Source organism: Phyllostomus hastatus, unplaced genomic scaffold (assembly GCF_019186645.2).
Source record: "Phyllostomus hastatus isolate PE091 unplaced genomic scaffold, TTU_PhHast_1.1 phas_contig_209, whole genome shotgun sequence".
NCBI lineage: Eukaryota > Metazoa > Chordata > Mammalia > Chiroptera > Phyllostomidae > Phyllostomus > Phyllostomus hastatus.
The window spans coordinates 4,505,980-4,526,532 of record NW_025333735.1 but is presented as its reverse complement, the minus strand read 5'-3'; the positions used below and the strand labels follow the sequence as shown (position 1 = coordinate 4,526,532).

The 20,553-nt window shown below is 34.8% G+C and overlaps 1 protein-coding gene across 1 annotated transcript in view; it reads right to left on the bottom strand.

Moving 5' to 3' along the window:
• Positions 1-20,553, bottom strand: part of TTLL7 (tubulin tyrosine ligase like 7) — a 138,846-nt gene that overhangs the window by 8,177 nt on the left and 110,116 nt on the right. The window contains exons 19-20 of the mRNA XM_045835619.1: positions 14,524-14,684; positions 7,920-8,093 (exon numbers count right to left, since the gene is read on the bottom strand). Coding sequence (XP_045691575.1) covers positions 7,920-8,093; positions 14,524-14,684 — 335 coding nt within the window. The remainder of the gene's footprint in view (positions 1-7,919; positions 8,094-14,523; positions 14,685-20,553) is intronic.

Sequence of the window (20,553 nt, the reverse complement as noted above, 5' to 3'; positions counted from 1 at the left end):
CTTTTTATCCAAGTACACATTCCAGAAACACAGTAATTTAGTTGTACCTGTTTTTTTATTTTAAATAAATGGAACAAAATATGCATTCCTTTGGGTCTGGCTTCTCTTGCTAAACTTTATGTTTGAGATTCATTCATGTTGCTGTGTGTATGTGCAGTTTGTTCATTTTCAATGTGTATTATATTCCACTGTGTGAGTATTACTAAGATGTGTCCATTTTTCCATGAAGAGATATTTGGGTTATTTCAAAATTTTAGCTATTATAAGCAAATGTTACTATGATAATTATAATAATGGTCTTGGTACACATATTTGGACATATCTGCTCAGAATTACTCATAACAGAATAGCTATGAAAAGGGTAGATATTAGTATGTAATGCCAAACTGTTATTAAAAGGTACCAATTTTCACTATCAACAGCAGTGTAAGAGTCTCCATTACTCTTTTGTTTAACGTTTTTTAATGTGGTAAAATACATATATGTATTAGAATATTCTAATATATATTAAATATATATACACATAATATTCTCATCAGCACTGGCTATGAAGTATTTTTGTGCTTTTACATTACCTTGATTATTAGCTTAAACACTTTTTCAAGTTGTTTATTACTCATTTTTTTAACACTTGTGAACAGCATCTTCAAGTATCATCCCCATTTTTCCATGGAGTGTTTTGGGGCTTTTTTCTTAAAAATTGGTAGGAGTTCTTATACAGTCTGTATAAGAATCTTTCATAGGTTATGTGAATTGCAAATACCTTCTTCTACTCTGTGGCTTGCTTTTTTACCTCCTTAATGAGGATTTCTGAGGGTTTTTTTTTTAAGATTTTATTTATTTATTTTTAGAGACTGCACTCCCACCAACAGTGCACCAGGGTTCCTTTTTTTCCACATCCTCTCCAACACTGGTTATTTGTTGATTTATTTATGGGAGCCATTCTGACAGGGTAAGGTGATATCTCATTAAAGTTTTAATTTGTATTTCTTTAATGATTAGTGATGTTGGGCATTTTCTCATATGTCTACGGGCCCTCTTAAACGTCCTCTTTGGAGAAGTGTCTATTCTGATCCTTTGCATATTTCTTAATTGGGTTGTTTGTCTTCCTGACATTGAGTTGTTTTAGTTCTTTGTATGTTTTGGAGATTAAACTCTTGTTGCATGTATCATTGGCGAAAGTATTCTCCTATTCCTATTTGGGTTCCCTATTTGTCTTGCTGACGGTTATTTTAGCTGCACAGAAACTTTTTAATTTGATGCAGTCCCATCTGTTTCTTTTCTGCTTTGATACCAGTGCCTTAGGGTATATATCTGCAAAAAATATTTCTATGTTGAATATCTTAGTTTTATTACCTATGTTTTCTCCTAGGATTACGGTTTCATGACTTATATTTAAATCTTTTATGTATTTTGAGTTTATTTTTGTGTACAGTGTAAGTTAGTGGTCTAGTTTCTTCTTTTTTTTTTTTTTTTTTGCATGTACCTGTCCAGTTTTCCCAACACTATTTATAGAAGAGACCGTCTTTGCTCCATTGTATGCTATTGCCACCTTTCTCAAATATCAATTGCTCATCAGGCATGGGTTGATTCCTGGACTCTTTGTTCTGTTCCATTAATCTATTTGTCTCTTCTTGTGTTGATACCAGGCTATTTTTATGACAGTGGCTTTATAGTATAGTTTGATATCAGGAATTGTAATACTTCCAGCTTTGTTCTTCTTTTGTAAAATTGCTAAAGCTATTCAGGGTCTCTTTTGGTTCCATATAAACTTTTGGAATACTTATTCTAGTTATGTGAAGGATGCTATTGGTATTTTAATAGGAATTGCATTGGATATATAGATTGCTTTGGGTAGAATGGCCATTTGAATGATGTTAATTCTTCCAATCCATGAATACGGTATGTGCTTCCACTTATTTGTATCTTTCTCGATTTCTTTCTTCAGTGGCCTACAGTTTTCCAAGTACAGGTCTTCTATCTTCTTGGTTAAATTTATTCTGAGATATCTTATTTTTTTTTCTTTTTGTTACAGTAGTAAATGGAATTGCTTTCTTAATTTCTCTTTCTGATAGTTCGTTACTGGTGTATAAAAATGTCACTGATTTCTGGGCATTAATTTTGTATCCTTCTACTTTGCCAAATTCATTTATTAGGTCTAGTACTTTTTGGTGGAACCTTTAGGGTTTTCTACGTACATATCATGTCATCTGCAAATAATGACAGCTTTACTTCCTCCTTTCCAATATGGATGCCTTTTATCTCTTCTTCTTGTCTGACTGCTATGGCTAGGACTTCCAGAACTAAGTTGGATAAGAGTTGTGAAAGTTGACATTCTTGTCTTGTTATTAATCTTAAAGAGACACTTTTAGTTTTTGCCCATTGAGAATGATGTTAGCTGTAGGTTTTTCACATATGGCCTTTATTATGTTGAGGTATGATCACTCTACTCACAATCTGCTAAGCATTTTTATCATAAATGGGTGCAGGATTTCATTTAATGATTTTTTTGCATCAGTTGATATGATCACATGATTTTCATCTTCCATTTTGTTTATGTGGTGAATCACATTTATTGATTTGTGAATATTGTACCAACCTTCATGTCCAGGATAAATCTCACTTGAGCATGGTGTATGATCTTTTTGATGTATTGCCAGATCCGACTTGCTAATATTTTGTTGAGAATATTAGCATCTATGTTCATCATGCATATTGGCCTATTCTTTCTTTGTTATGTCTTTACCTCATTTTGGAATTAGGATAATACTGGCCTCATTAAAAGAGTTTGGAAGTCTTCTCTCCTCTTGAATATTTTGAAATAGTTTGAGAAGGATCAGTGATGGTCCTTTGAATGATTGGTAAAATTCTCCTGTAAAGCCATCTGGTCCAGGGCTTTTGTGTGTCAGAGTTTTTTTATTACTGCTTCAATTTCCTTCATTGCTATAGGTCTATTCAGGTTTTGTGCTTCTTCCTGTTTTAGTTTGCAGAGATGGTATATTTCTAGAAATGTATCCATTTTGCCCAAGTTGACCAATTTCTTGGCATATAGTTATTTGTAGTAATTTCTTGTAATACCTTGTATTTCTGTGATACCAGGTATTATTTTGCCTCTTTCCTTTGATTTTATTTATTTAGGTCCTCATTCTCCTTTTTTGATGAGTCTGGTTAAAGGTTCATCAGTCTTGTTTATCTTTGCAAAGGACCAGCTCCTGGTTTCATTGATGTTCGTTATTGTTTTTTTAGTCTCTGTATCATTGATTTCTGCTCAGATCTTGATTATTTCCCTCCTTCTACTTGCTCTGTGCTTTGTTGTTGTTCCTCTAGTTCTTTTAGATGTTAGGTTATTTAAGATTTTTCTTGCTTCTTGCCCTGGCTGGTGTAGCTCAGTGGATTGAGCACGGGCTGCGGACCAAAGTGTCACAGGTTCGATTCCCAGTCAGGGTACATGCCTGGGTTGCAGGCCATGACCCCCAGCAACCGCACATTGATGTTTCTCTCTCTCTCTCCCTCCCTTCCCTCTCTAAAAATAAATAAATAAAATCTTTAAAAAAAGTAAAAGATTTTTCTTGCTTCTTGAGGTAGGCCTGTAGTGCTATGACCTTCCATCTCAGGACTGTTTTTGCTGTGTCCATAGGTTTTGGGTTGTTGTGTGTACATTTTGCTTCTAGGACTTTTTAATCTTCTCTTTGATTTCATGGTTACCCATTCATTAGATATGCATTCAGTAGAAACCATACTTCCAATTCTGACTTTTCATCTTTTCCTAGGCCAGAGATATGCTGTACAATACTTTCTTGTGATTCTGGGCAGCAGTAGTGTGCCGCAGCTCCCAGTCAGCCATGTGATTGTAGGGGTACACAACCAATACTCTACAGTATACTGTGTAGTCAGCATTTTTTGGACTTTGTGTTCTCATAAACTATCATGTCTACAAAATGCCCATGTGTCTCTTCTGCTTCTGGTGAAAAGAAAAGGAAGGCAATTACTCTTGAGATGAAACTCAAGATAATTGCCCAACTGGCCCTGACTGGTGTGGCTCAGTGGATTGGGTGTCACCCCTCAAACTGAAATGTCACTGGTTCAGTTCCTGGTCAAGGTACATTCTTGGACTATGTGCCAGGTCCCTAGTCAGGAGCATGCGAAAAGCAACTGATCAATGTTTCTCCCTCACATCAATATTTCTCTCACTCTTTTTCCCCTCCCTTCCACTCTCTCTAAAAATAATCTTTTATAAAAAAGATAATTGCCCAACTGTAAGCTACTATAAGCGCTCTGAGCACATTTAAGGTAGGTTAGGTTAAACTATGGTGTTCAGTAGGTTAGGTAGATTAAATGTATTTTAGACTTACGATATTTTCAACTATGGGTTTAGGGGAACATATCTCATCATAATTAAGAAGCATTGGCATTATTAATTTCTGCTCTCAGTTTCATTGCCTTTTTCTGTATTCATTTATTTTAATGTCGTTTTGTCACTTTTCAAGATGGTTGCTTAGATCATTTTAATTTTCCCTTTCCTGTTTCCTAACATGTTCATTTAAATCTATAAATATCCCAAAATAATGATCTGGCTATATATTACAAGTTTTTATTTGCCATATTTTTATGATAATTCAGTTCAAAATATTTTCTTACATCCATTATGATTTCCTCTTTGATTCACAGGTTATTTAAAAGTGTGCTTTTTTCTTTCCAAAGTGTGAATTTTCTAGTTAAAATTTTTAATTGTTTTCTAGCTTAATGACATGTGGTCACAAAAAATACTCTATGATTTCAATTTTCTCAAATTTGCTGAAATGCACTTTATTATTCTACTATTTGATTTTTGTAAAAGTTCCTAGTGTGCTTGGTGTATTGCATTCTTGAAGTTATTGGATTTACTTTTACACATGACAGTTAAATGTTTAATCATATTATTATTCTATACTTAGAGGAAAAAAATCATTAGATTAAAATTGTCCTGTATGATTACAGATTTGACTGTTCTTCCCTAAAATTCTGTCAACTTTTCCTTTGCAAAATATCTGGAACACTGCTACTCCTAGGAATCTAGGGCATTTTAAATGCCCCAATCTTTACAGGACCTGAACTCCTACTTTTTTGCTTAGTCCCAAGAGTTTGTCAAAAGCACTACTTAGTACTTGTACTAAGTACTTGTACTTTCTCTCTCTTCCTTGTGTTTCAATTTAATACATGTTAATATACTCATTACAAGTGCCTGGTTAAAATTCTCTTATATCTTCAAGCAAATGTTTTGGTATTTTTTCCAGCTTTTCTAGTTGTTATCACAGGGAGGGTTTGCCCAAATAACTATGGCCCTATTACCAAAGGCAGCAGTTCTAAGTCAGTGTTTTTTTAAAATGTTTTTAGCCAAGGAATTCTCTTTTTCATATGAGCCTATATGGAATTTCAGTACATGAGACAGAGATGCCGAGGTTGCAAAGTATTTGAAGATCCCAAAGCTTCCCAAGTAGGTCTAGTTATAGTGAAAAAGTGAGCTGGGCCCAAGAATTCTAGTTTCCTGGATATATAAAATTGACCACCTGGATTTATATATCAGTTCTGTTTGCTTAGTTATGAGTCCAACTTTGAGAAATAGCTTTTCACTTGGTAAGTCTATTCAATTACTGTTTTTCTAATATTATAAGGTTGTATCAGAAATAATACAACCTTCTAATAATAATAGATGCCATATACTATTCAAAGCTTCTTAAGAAATATCCTGTAAATCTGTGGTCAAGACAAATATGGCCAAGAACCTGACTGATATTAGCTCTATTTTCTTCTTTTTTAATTTTATAGATCAATTAGCCAAATATATACACCTCCTCATAAAGTATTTAGCAAATTCTCATAAATTATTTATATTAGGCCCATATTTATAATATATATTTTATTAATAAATATCAAATTAAGTGGCTTCTACATATAAAGTAAAAAGTTATAGGTTCCTACTCTCTAAGGGAAAGAAAAGATGGCCATTTTTTCCATTTTTTAAAAATTAATGTGACGTTGACTTGGGTTTTAATAACTAGATATGAGGAGGACATGTTTATTTCTCTCTCTTCCTCGTGTTTCTGTGTAGAAGAACTTGCACCAATATAAACTTCCTGGCTCCTACCAGAAGTGAACTATCTGATTTGTGGGTTTAAAAAAAGAACAAGACGTGCTTGGCTCAACCCCTTTCTCTTTTTGGATCAGCCTATCTGCAGAAAGGATGCATTCCTACTTGCTCTTCTGCCAACACAATGGAACTAGACTTCATGAGGTAGTGCTAGTGGAATGTTTGGGTTGACCCAGCTCTGCCTCTGAGTGGGTGGGTACATTGAATTCTTCAATTCAGTATTAGAAAACTCACTTGCTTACATCCATGTCCCTCAGTGTAGCTTTTCTCAATAAGAAAAGTACATTTTGGTGACCATCTGCCTGACTCCTACATTTCTCTCTAACATGGTTATGGACTTGGGCAGGGAAAAGGGTATGTTTACTGACCACCACCACCTCCTCCCAAAATGCTTATAATCACTATGTTGGGGTTATATGAACATTTATCAGAAGTGGAGAATTCAAGATTCCAGGATTAGAAATATCTCTTCTGACCACCAGATGGGGAAAAAAATTAAAAGGCCTGAAGCAACTTGAAGGTACAAGTTCTTTCTCAAGAGCAACTTCCTATTTTGTCTACTCACAAGTTACATGAGCCCCCAACAGAAAGTGGATTATGAAATCTGGAATTGTAAGAGTAACATTAAAAAGACTGAAACAATCCTTCCTGACTAGAATTTAAAGTTTTCCTGATCATGCTTCCAGAGTGATCTACTTAAAGAGAAGCCTCTTTCATATATATGTTGTAAAGTCTTTAAGATGGCCATCATCCTTTCATATGGAAATCATATGGAAATATTAATGAAAGTAATATAAGTTTATTTCAATAAGTTGCTTCAAACAATTGAAACTATAGAATATGGCTTTGGCATTTACATACATTGAAAATTGATGACTAACTTCACCTCTACCATTGTGATCAATCGGCTTCTGTTTGTAGAGAGTTAAAGTAGGTTAAAGGTATTGCAACAGTATAATAACAGAATCCAGGACAAGCAAAGATTACAGGTCCATCTCTCACTACTTTTTCTGAAAAACATTCCAAGCCAATACAGGTCAAAAAGAAAATTCAAGCTAAGGTGGTTTCATTTTCTTTATCATCTATTAAACTGTTAGTTGAATCCTATCATCCTTTCAAGATCACTTAGTTTTTCAAAGTCATGGTTTACTCTCTTCCATCCTAAAGAGTGATACAACTTCACATATGTGAAAAATAAAGTCATATATTCATCTTTAATTCTAATGGGAACTATGGTTGTTTTGAGATGCTAAAATGTGCTTCTTGTTTACTCTGTACATTTTTGCAACTTAATAACAATGTTATTTTTATGCTTTTGGAAACTAAGTGGATAACATTTATAAAAATTCAATTTTTAAATAGAACTTAACAAAATACATCTCCCACTGATTTGTTTGGTTATGAAAGGAGTAGTAGAAGCATACTGAACAATAAAAATTAAACTAAAGGCATCTTCTCAACTGTTAGGCTTAACAATAAACATTAAAATATCCCTATTGGGGAAAAAAGTTAAATTTATTAGCAATTTTAACTGTTCTTATTTGGCTTATAAAAGCAAAAGTATGTAAACCTAATAATCTCATTTTCATTATTGCCATCCCCTTCAGGTTTGTATGGTACTTTAAAGGTAACGATTGTGCAAATTCAAACTATTTTGTAGACAAGAGTATGTATGAATTTTCAGTCTTTGGCTTTTTCAGTAGCCATATAAAAAAAAGCCTTTCAGTTTCAAACTGCATTATGGCATCACTTAGTATAAAACTCACAGAGTCTAGGCAACATAAACAAGTACCTGGAATTACCCCAATCAGTACAAATGCCTGAGAGTGATCCTCTTGCGTCAGTTGTGTGTCTGTAAACCACTAGCAGGCACTGTTTACATAGTTCAACCAGGCGCTGGCAACATTGGAGCTGCAAAGGAGTCACCACCTCAGGGCTTTTACTGAAAATACTCTCCCAAGAGGATCTGTTGGCATGGAAACAGACATGACCTCATGAGGCTGTTATAAATGGCAACCAACTATATCACTTACCTAGCAACAAAACAGTAAGAAAAACTAGAAATAGGCTCACACATTTGAAGTGACAGTTGAAAGGTATAAAATAAATATATATTAATAAATTAATCTTGATATTAAAACAACATAGAATTCACAGACATTTGTCTATAAAGACTACTGCTATCAACTGTGGGTAAATGAATGGATGGTTTCCCAACAACTCCTAAAAAAAATTGAGTTACTCTGTACTAAAGTTTTTGTAAAATACTGAGCTAATTTCTCAAAACTTAGGTATTCCAGGAATTTAGGTTTTCTAGTAAACTATATTTACCTTTATGTTAATAATAATCTCACAAAAAAGAATTAAAGGGATATTTGTGACGTCTTTGCACTAGGAGAATTTAGGTTAATCCCTTCATTATGACCACACCTTTTAAAACTTTCAGATATAATTATGTGCATGATATTCCTAGAGTTCTCTATTCTAGAAGTAATATTATCACAACAAGTACTGCCCTCCAAAATTCCAAAGGTAGGGTCCTCACTTGGCTTATACCAAAGTAGGCAGTAGTGAGTGTTCATGTTCTTACATTCTCAGTGAACTTCAATTGCATTTGTGTGCACACATGTGTGTGTATTTACAGTTCTTAAGTTTACTGTTATGGTCCAAATCAGGAAATACCTCATCATTTATCACCCCACCACCACCACCAGAAGTGAGAGAGAGACAGAGAAAGGGAATGAATTTTTTCCCTTAATATAAATGAAACTCTTCTCAAACCTCAAGGGCAAAGTTTGGTTTGAAGCTAGGTAATGGTTCAAATCTCCTTTTACATAAACCAATTTACTTAGCCCTCAGAGAGAGAAAAGAGTATATTTTCAGGAAGAAAAGAAATATTAAGGAAAATATTTTTCTGAAGAAACAGACTTCCCGGTGGGAAATTCAAAGACTCCATTTCCAATCTTCTGTGGATATTTGATATCTCTGGAATTCTTATAAATGCTTTAGAAATTCATAAAGCTATTTTTTATTAGAAAGACTACTTTTTTTTGGGGAGAAACATGGTCTCAAAAAGACAGCACGTCATCAGTGAATGATGACAGGTTCTCTTAAAAGTATAAGATTCAAATGAGTTGATTAAAAGGAATAAATTTTCTTGCATGTTGTGAGATGTTCAGAATCAAGAGTAATATGCTAATAATATGCTAGTTAAATTAACTCTAAAAATAAAATTTAATTTATTACTTAATAAGTAAAACTAGATATGTTTATATGTTTATATATATCCAATTCACCTAATTTAATAAAGAAAATCCAATCATATGTATGTATCCAATTTACCTAATTTGATAAGGAAAAATACTGAAAAATACCAGTTAATTAAGGAATATGTTTATAATTAATAAGTCACCTAGCAGGCCCTATATGTCTGAGCCCAGTGAAATAAAAATTCATATAAATATAAATACACTCAGAAAATATCCTGTGTTCTGACAGTCTACCTAACACTTCTCTCCATTGGGATTCTGGATATTTCTGCAAATATCAACCTCTCCTGCAAATGTCCCTCTACTTATTTTTTTATCTTTTGGAGCCATTTGATTTGATCCAGTATCTGGTCACTCACATCATGATAATTTTTCTTTTCAGAGCTAAGAAAAGGACAAGTAAAATGGAAGAAAGATAAAAGAGCTTCTTCTATGACACTCTAAATTGAATTGATGTAGCGTTCTGAATATGTGACATAATCTGAGCAGCTTTAGCTTCTCATTCTCTCATTCTTAAATAATTAACATAAACATACAGATCAAGGGCCTTTACCTACTTTTGCTGTGTATGTTCACTACCACTGGCTGAAGACCACCTTCTACTCTGTTATCTATATTTAAGTGTCAGCATGCCGGAACCCTCATAAAGAAAAAGGAAAATGAACAGAACTTGTTTCATTTAGTACTAAGCTAATGGCACCCCCTCTTCACCAAGGAAACCTGTCCTTCAACTGAGACCCCACCTCCTACCCACCACCTGGCATAGCTGAGTAAATGTGAAATGCTCCCAGGACACTACAGTTATCTCAACTCTCAGTGCTACACAAACTTTTTAAGAAGGTGAAGGATGTGGAAATAATTAAAAATACCAGTGCTTTTATCAAAGAACCCAGGGTTGCATCTCTCTGCTTTCTGAATCTAAATTCCAAGGAAATGGGAGAACTGAAATCCGTGAGTTCAAAAAGAAAAAATAAATGGTTAAAAAGTTCTTTCTGGAACACCTAAATCTTGAGAGAAACATGAAATAAAACTACTTTAAATGACTTTTGTTGGTCATATATTAATAAGATCCAGAATACTGAACACCTCTAGCAACAAAGGGGAGTTATTAACAAAATTCAGGGACTGGAAAAGCTTTATATAACCCAGAAATGCAATAATTTTCATGTCCTTTCTCATCAAAACATTTAATAAAGCAGTTATCAGTGGTGAAACTGACTCATTTCTCTCTCCTTTACTGGAAGAAGCCTAGTGGATGGATGAGTGGCCCAAAGTTAATTACGTACAAGAAGGGGAAGGGGAAGGTAAAAAACATCGGTATTATGCCAATTGAGTAATCAACAGCAGAAAGAGTAATGAGCTGAAAAGTACAAAAAAAAACATATTGAAATGGAAGTCATATGAGAATAATAAGTTTCACATCATTTTAAGTAGTTCACATGTTATACGTACATTTTCAAGTAGGCAGAGGGTTCAGCCTAGAAGCAGACTGACTGCCTTAGAATATTCCTTATAATTTCCCCTTTCCCTAAGATGCTAAAAGAAAAGCTTTTCCATGAGAAACTTCCACAAGAAAATGCCTTTAGCTAAAGGGTCCAAGTCAGATTTTCTTCTTTAGGGTTTACATGTCAGGGTTTTGAGGAGAAAGAGGGCTTTTCCAAACACAACATTCCTTCCCCTCTATTAGCCTCTGCACCCTCCTCTTTGCTTTTCCTGGAAAACCACCATTTTTCCTCTTCCTGCAAATCTCAGCTGAAATGTTACTTCCCTTGGCCATCCTTCCCAAGCTCTAGGCCTTGTCTGCGTCCTAAAAACTCTTAATTTCTGTTATCCCAGTAACATGGTGGACACACCTTGGCTAGTGTGGCTCAGTGAACTAGGTTCCAGCCTGGGAACCAAAGGGTCTCTGGTTCAATTCCCAGTCAGGGCACATGCCTGGGTTGCAGGCTAGGTCCCAAGTTGGAGGCATGGGAGAGGCAACCAGACAAGGTATCTCTTGCACATCGATGCTTCTCTCCCTCTCTTTCTCCCTCCCTTACCCTCTCTCTAAAAATAAATAAATAAAGTCTTTAAAAAAAAAACATGGGGGAAAATTCTAAGAGCTATTCCCTTAGAGAGAACACATTCAGAATGTGAGGCAATATAACACTCCCAGGAGGCTGCATGTAATAAAAAAAAGGTCACTAAGCACAGACTTCAGCAGATTGGAAGAGCAAAAGAGAGGGATAAAGATGTTTTGTATGTGATGCATTAGTATAACCTCCAAGCCAATTCCAAAGAAAACTACCATAAATATCTACCACATTCTTTGATAATGCTGGGTGTAGACTGGGAATGGTTTACTCATTGTTTTACTATTGGGCTGTTGACAGGTAGAGGCAGTAATCAAGTATGCCCGGAGTTATTTGGACTATGTTTTTCCAAAGTTTTGCACCTAACTATGAAAGATAACTGCAATCTCTTATTAAAATCTTTCCTTTAGAACTAAACTAAGAGAATAGTTCTACCCTGACTTAGTAGTCAGGCTGTTAGGCCAGAGTTAAAGGTGTATACATTGACTGATATGATCTAAAGATAAGTATAACTCTTCTGGATCCACACTGAGAATCAAACATACACAACACCTTTGACCTCATGAAACTGAGGAAATCTAAGAAACTCACTTGTAAAGCTGCAAAATAAAACCCAGTATTAAATTCACCTCTACGAACCACCAAGTTAAAAAATAAATGGATTCAAAGCTACTCCCACTCCACCTGCCCAGGGGCAGTGGGAAGGGGATTTGGCTAATGCTATGGACTTTCAATAAAGCAAGCTTTGAAAGTGCTGTCAGGGATACTTTGAAGGAACTTAATAAAGCATAGTGTTAAGGGCTTGATGAGCTCTTGATAACTCAGACAACTTAGAGTTCAATCCAGGCTCACCTAGCTACTATGAGAACTTGGGCAAGTTATATAATCTCTTTATGCTTCAAATTCCTTATCTACACAATGACAACAATAATAATAGATTACCCAAAATATTTTGGTAATTTTAATAATATTTAACATGTAAAACAGTGTCAGGCACTTAGTAAGCCTTCAATAAATGATAGTCTCATTATCATTACTTAGTCATCACATACACCACTAAAGAAAGTTGGAAGAGTATTTTGCCGGGGAAAGAGAAAAGAATTCTGAGTTAAGTTAGAGTGTATTACCAAAATAGTTCATGGAAAAGAAGCTCTAGCAGCAATGAACCACCACTTTATGAGCATTATCAGGGTCTGGCATTAGGGATTATCTCACGGACTCAAAGTCATCAGCTCCAATATCAGTAACAGACTGCCTCACTGCCTTCCATGGTAGAGAGTAACTGGGAGTCATACATGGCATTCCAAACAATGAATCAACAAACAAAAATTCCAATTATGAATTCACATTGAGAGAACTTCTATATCAACTAAGGGGCCATGGAATACAGTCTAAAGATTTCACTTAAGTTTCTATAGAACTAATTTATAGCCTGAATTATTCTCTGATTTCATTACAACCCAGAGCACCTTATGAATTCTCCATGTTGGTGAATGGAAGCTGAGGATAATCATGGTGGTGAGAATAAGTGTGCAAATGTTATACATGATTCAGTACTAAATGACTAGAATATTTAAATGGTGGACATTCAGAGATCATTTCAGACCGCAATTGTTTGTTGAGATTTTACAAAAGAAATGTATAGTCTGAGTCTTTGTACAGGGTTTAAATAATGCAGAGGGGACTGAAGGACTGGGGTTGCAGCAAGCAACCCAGTGAGATGCTCCATGGCATGACATTCAACAGCTCAGAGAAAGAAGAGGCACACTTTTAAGATATTTGAAAAATAATAAGTTTGTTTTTCTAAAACAGAGTTCAAAGAGGAAAGTAATGAGGAGGAGACTAGAGAAATAAGAAAGAACCAGCATATGTGAGAGTCTTGTGCCTCTAGATAAGAAGTTCAGACTTTCACGATAAATGACAGAATTCACTACAGAGTTTAGGAAATAATCCTGAGACTAGGACAGGTAAAGGAAACAAAAAATTGAAGGCAAAAAATGCCTAGAACTCTATTAATTCTACCTTCTATCACAAAAAGGCTCCCCTTCTCTGAGATCCTATAATACCTTATCACTGTCTCTTTTATAATCATTACTTTTGTATATATCTTATTTTGTCTATTGGAGACAGCAGAACTAATTGGTTAAAGGCATGAAATCTGGATCCCTGAGTTCAAGTCCCAGTGTACTAGGTCTTTAGAACCTACCTGTGCCTCAGTTTCCTTGTCTAAAAAATAGAGATAATCAGAGAACTGCTTCAAGGTCACATTATGAGGACTCAATCACTTAATTACGTAAAGTGTTTAGAACAATGCCTAGCACATAGTAAGTAGTATAGAGTGGTCCTATTCCCATTGTTTTTTAAAACCTATTGAGGGAAGGATCTATGTTAGATTCAACTTTGTATCTCCAAAAGTATTGAACACAGTAGTAAGTACTTGATAATTGTTAAGAACAATGAAAGACAACCTACAGTAGCCATAGTGGCTATATGACAGAAAAATTAACACGATTTAGCAGATGGTTGAACAAAGACGGTGAAAGACAAGGCAGATGCAGATGCGCCTGAGATATCAAACCTGAACAATTAGGAGAATAACAATGAGGTTAAGAGAAGTCAAGAAGGAAACTCATTCCTGAATGAAAGGAAGGTATGGAATGTTTGGTTTTAGCTATCTTAAGGCTAGCATGATAATGAGTCACAACAGCTTTGGCAGGACTGAAATTCTGGGGAGGAGCATGAATACAGCCATAATTTCAGAAATTGTTTACATAGAGACAAACACTGAAGAACCTTAAGGATACTGAGATTTCTCATTAATTAAGACCACCTCTTCCCCCTGAATTCAAAATAGTTTGATAGTGTTAATAATCATCAGCTCTACAAACTCAGCTTAACTGCTACAAATAATAGTTGAGTACTAAAAATTACATGTAGTAAAAAAATCCATATTTTAAGAGATTATTACAGAAATTTAACCATGTTATTGAGCTACCTGTATAACTTTTGGTAAAATATCTTAAATGAAAATAATAAAATATAACTTAGAACTTACCCTGAATCACAGAAACAATTCCACAGTCCCTGGCCATGACTCCAGAGTAAGCGGTTAAAAACCCGGTTAAAAATCCGATATAAATATATTTCATCAACATCAGTTACTTTCCAGATGCGTGGAAGAATTGTACGAATACTTGTTTTTACTATGTCCAAAACCTAGTAGAAAAAACAAAGTATTTCAAAATCTAGATGTATATGTGTGTAAGTCTAAAATTCAAAGATAAAAATATTAAAAGATGAATACAACAAACACACACAGACTTACTCATAAACGAACAAAAGCACAGACTAAAAGTCCAGAAATAGATCATTGTATTCAAAACATTGGTATATGCATAGGTAGCAAGTTCAACCACTGTACTTAAGATTAAACTTAATGAAACAAGAGGATATGACCCATGTAATAAATATTTATGCACACAACATACAAACACCTAAATATGTATAGCTAATCCTGATATACATAAAGGGAGAAACTGACAGTAATATAGTCACAGTGGAGGACTTTAACACGCCATTGACATCAATGGACAGATTTTCCAGACAGAAAATCAACAGGAAAATGAATGCCTTAAATGACACACTAGATCAGATAGATTTAATTGATATCTTCAGAGCATATCACCCCAAAACAGCAGAATATACATTCTTTTCAAGTGCACATAGACCATTTTCTAGGATAGACCACATTTTAGGACACAAAACAAGTCTCAATACATTTAAGAAGACTAAAATTGTATCAAGCATCTTCTCTGACCATCATAATATGAAATTAGAAATCAATCACAGGATAAAAACTGAAAAATATACAAAGAAAAGAAGGCTAAATAACATGTTACTAAACAATGAAGGGGTTAATAACAAGATCAAAGAAGAAATCAAAAGATACTTTGAAACAAAAGAAAATGAAAATACAACACCTCCAAATCTATGGCACACAGCAAAAGCAGTCCAAGGAAAAGAAAATTCATAGCATTATATGCCTAATGTAAGAAACAAGAAAAATCTCCATCTAACTTTATACACTTAAAGTAAACTGAAAAAGAACAACGAAGTCCAAAGTGAGCAGAAAAAGGGACATAATAAAGATCAGAGAAGAAATAAAATAAATAATTTCTAAAAACAAAAATACAAAAGATCAATGAAACCAACAGCTGTTTCTTTGAAAAGATAAACAAGATGAAAAAACATTTAAGCAGACTAAAGGCAAGAAGGGAGAAGACTTCCAAGTTCATTTAATGAGGCCAGCATTATCCTAATTCCAAAAACAAAGACACTACAAAGAAGGAAAATTACAGGTAATATCCCTGATAACAAGTAATATCCCTAATATACATGCTAAAATCCTGAATTAGCAAAAAAAAAAAATTAGCAAATCAGATCCAGCAAAAACATTTAAAAGGTCATACAACACTATCGGTGGGATTTACTCCTGGAGTGCAAGGTTGGTACAATATGTGCAAATCGGTAAACATAATATACCACATAAACAAAATGAAGGATAAAAACCACATGATCTTATCAGTAGGTGAAGAAAAGGTATTTGATAAAATCCACCACTGATTTATGATAACAACTCTGAGAAAACTGGGAATAAAGGGAACATACCTCAATGAAATAAAGGCCACGTATGACAAATCCACAGCCAACATCATACTCAATTGGCAAAAACTACAAGTGTTTCCCTTAAGACCGGAAGCAAGACAGGGATATCTTGCTTTCACCACACCTGTTAACATAGTACTAGAAGTCTTACCCAAAGCAATCAGATAAGAAGAAATAAAAGGCATCTAAATAGAAAATGAAGAAGTAAAACTTTCATTATTTGCAGGTGACATAATACTGTATATAGAGAACCCTAAAAATTCTACCAAAAAACTTCTAGAACTGATAAATGAATTCAGTAAAGTAGCAGGATACAAAATATATATCCAGAAATCAGTTTCATTTCTATATACCAATAATGAACTATCAGTAAGGGAAACTAAGAAAACAATCCCATTCACAACCACTTCAAAAATAAATAAATAAAATACCTCGGAACAAATTTAACTAAGGATGTAAAAGACCTGTACTCAGAAAATTATAACACACTGAAGAAAAAAATTGAGAAGATACAAATAAGTGGAAGCATATACTATATTCATGGACAGAAAGAATTAACATTATTAAAATGCCCATACTAACCAAAGCAATCTAGAGATTCAGTGCAATTCCTATCAAGGTACCAATGGCATATTTCACAAATCTAGAACAAATGCTACAAAAATTTATATGGAACCATACAAGACCCCAAATAGCAATAGTGATATTGAGAAAGAAGAAGAAAAATGGAGGAATGAGGCTGCCTCATATCAAACCATACTACAAGCCCATAGTAATCAAAACAGCATGGTACAGTAGAAAAACAGACATATAGATTAATGGAACAGGATAGAAAGCCCAGAAATAAACCCACACCTTTTATAGTTAATATTTCACAAAGCAGGTAAACACATACAATGGGCTAAAGATAGTCATTCAATAAAATAGTGTTGGAATATTGAACAGGTGCAAAAAAATGAATCTAGACCACCTTCTCACATCATACACAAGAATAAACTCAAAGTGGATTAACACTTAAGTGTTAGTCTTGAAACTTAAAAATCCTAGAAAAAAAACTTAGGGCAATAAAATCTCAGACATTACTCACAGCAATATTTTCTGATATATCACCTGAGGCAAGAGAAACAAAAATAAAAATAAACAAATGAAACCACATCAAACCAAAAAGCTTTTTTTTGCACAGCAAAAGAAATTATCAACAAAGTAGAAAAACAACCTACAGAATGGGAGAACATTTTGGCCAATACATCTGATGAGGGATTAATATCTAAAATTTATAGAGAGAGTATGCAACATAACACTAAAAAAGCAAACAATCCAATTAAAAAATTGGCAAAGGACCTGGATGGACACTTCTCCAAAGAGGACGTACACATGGCTTATAGACATATAAAAAATGCTCAATGTCACTAATCATCAGAGAAATGCAAATTAAAGCCACAATGAGATATCACCCCACACCTGTCAAAATGGCTATCATCAATAAATCTACAAACAAGTGTTAGCAAGGATGTGGTAAAAAGGGAATACTCATGTACGATTTGTAGATGCAGACTAGTGCAGCAACTGTAGAAAGCAGTATGGAGTTACCATGAAAAATTAATAATGAAACTGCATTTTGACCCAGAGATTCCACTCCTGGGAATATATCCAAAGAAACCCAAAACATTAATTCAAAAGAATATATGCACCTCTATGTTCATTGCAGCATTATTTACAATAGCCAAGATCTGGAAGCAACCCAAGTACCCAGCAGTAAAAAAGTTGTGGTACATTTATACAATGGAATACTATTCATTGTAAAAAAAAAAGGAAATTTTGCCCTTCATAACAATATGGATGGACCTAGAGAGCATTATGCTAAGTAAAATAAGCAAGTCAGACAAAGACAAGTACCATATAATTTCACTCATATATGGAATCGTGAACAAAATAAACTAACAAAATAGAAACAGACTCATAGAGAACAGACTGATGATAGCTGCCAGAGGAAAGGGAGTTTGGGGACTGGGTGAAAAATGTAAGGGAATTATCAAAAAAAAAAGCCTCACAGAGACAAACAACAGTATGGTATTACCAGAAGCAAGGGGGTTTGGGGGAGGCAGAAGAGGGTAAAGTGGGAATAAATGGTGATGAAAGGAGACTTGGATTAGTGTAGTAAACACACAATACAATATACAGATGATGTATTCTAGAACTGTCCACCTGAAACCTATAATTTATTAACCAATACATTTTCCCCCAATAAATTCAATTAAAATAGTAGCCAAGCTGAAAAAGAAATTACATTAAAATTAAATTTAAATGTAAGTTAAATTTAAATTAGATCAATAAATGAAGATTTGGCCCTAGCTATGTTGTTCAGTTAGTTGGAGCATCTTCCCATCCACCAAAAGGTTGTAGGTTCCATCCCTGGTAGGGCACATACCTAGGTTGTAGATTTGATCCCCAGCTGGGGTGCATAAGGCAGGCAACCAACTGATGTTTCTCTCTCACATTGATCTCTCTCTCTCTGTCTCCCTCTCTCAAACCAATAAATATCCTCAAGTGAGGATCATAAATAAATAAATATTTGTAGAAAAGAAATCTTTATAAAAAATAAGTGAAGTTGATTACTCACTTTACTCAATTAACACAAACCAACTCTAGGGTGATTAAGGTCTTATGTTTAAAACATAAACCATTAAATATCCTAGTGGAAGGTATTGGTGAATATCTTTTAGACCTTGGGCTAGAAAAAGATGACTGAAGTCACAACAAAAGTATGGACCATAAAAGACTAATAGATTTTGATTACATTAAAATTAAAAACTTCTAGTAATCAAGAGATACCTTAAAGAAAATAAATCATCAAATCACAAACTGGAAAAATATATTCAAACACATACATCCAACATAGTATTAGTATCATAAAGAATGGGTAACATACTGTTAATATCAATGCCAACAACTTAATGGAAAAATGGACAAAAATACATGAACAGGGATTTCACAAAAGAGGAAATAAATATGCCCAATAAACAAAGAATAAAAATTAAGACCATATTTTGGCTCATGCTTCATAACTCCCTAAATTCTCTCAAACAAGCAACAACCGGCCTCAATGAGACCCCAGCCCCATACCACTTGCTAACCAGTCCCAGGCCCAGCACTAGCAGCAGCCAGACTAGGTTCACAGCTTGGCTTCTCCTGGAAACCTCCAAGCCCAGCACCAGTAGCAGCCATCTCAGATTGCTTAGTAGCTCATGCAGGGTGACCCCAGGCAGAACACAGATGAGGGTTGACCTTGGCCTGCACCACCTGGGAAGCCCCAGGGCCTACACACCCAATGGACAGCTACAGATCACACTGAAGCATCACCACCCTGCCTCAACACAGCTGATCCTCCACAGAGGGCCTAGGCTAGTGGTCAGTTGTCACAGCTGGTCCTTGCAGATGACTGGCCCTTGTAACTCCTTCCCACTGATCAGCCAAGAGCTATCAAGGCTCAACTACAAGTGGAGGGTGTACTCAGCCCACATGAAAGGTATACCTCAAGTACTCATCTAGGGCAATATGGAAGGCTGTGCCCCTGAACCACACATGACACCTACCACATTAGGCTATGATACCAAGACAGGGAGTCGTAGCAGCTCTACTTAATACATAGAAACAAACACAGGGAGGCTGCCAAAATGAGGAGACAAAGAAACATGGACCAAATGAAAAAACAGATCAAAACTCCAGAAAAAGAACTAAACAAAATGAAAAAAAGCAATCTGTCAAATGCAATGTTCAAAACGTTGGTTACAAGGATTCTCAAGGAACTTAGCAAGGACTTCAACAGCATAAAAAAGATCCAGTCAGAAATGAAGGATACACTAACTAAAATAAAGAACAATTTATAGGGAAGAACAATTTACAGTGGATGAAGCTGAGAATTAAATCAATGATTTGGAACTTAAGCAAGCAAAAATGAACCAATCAGAACATGAAGAAAAATGAATTAAAAAAATGAAGATAGTGTAAGAGGACTCTGGGACAACTCCAAGCATTCCAACATTTGCATCACAGGGATGCCAGAAAGAGAAGAGAAAAAACAAGAAATTGAACACCTACTTGAAAAAATAATGAAAGAAAACTTCCCTAATTTGGTGAAGAAAATAGGCATACAAGGCAAGGAAGCACAGAGAGTCCCAAACCAAATGGATGCAAAAAGGCCCATGACAAGACACATCATAATTAAAATGCCAAAGGTTAAAGATAAAGAGAGAATCTTAAAAGAAGCAAGTGAAAAGGAGACAGTTACTTACAGGGGAGTTCCCATAAGACTGCCAATGATTTCTCAAAAGAAACTTTGCAGGCTAGAAGGGATGGTCAAGAAGTACTCAAAGTCATGAAAAGCATGGACCTGCAGCCAAGATTGCCCCAACCAGCAAGG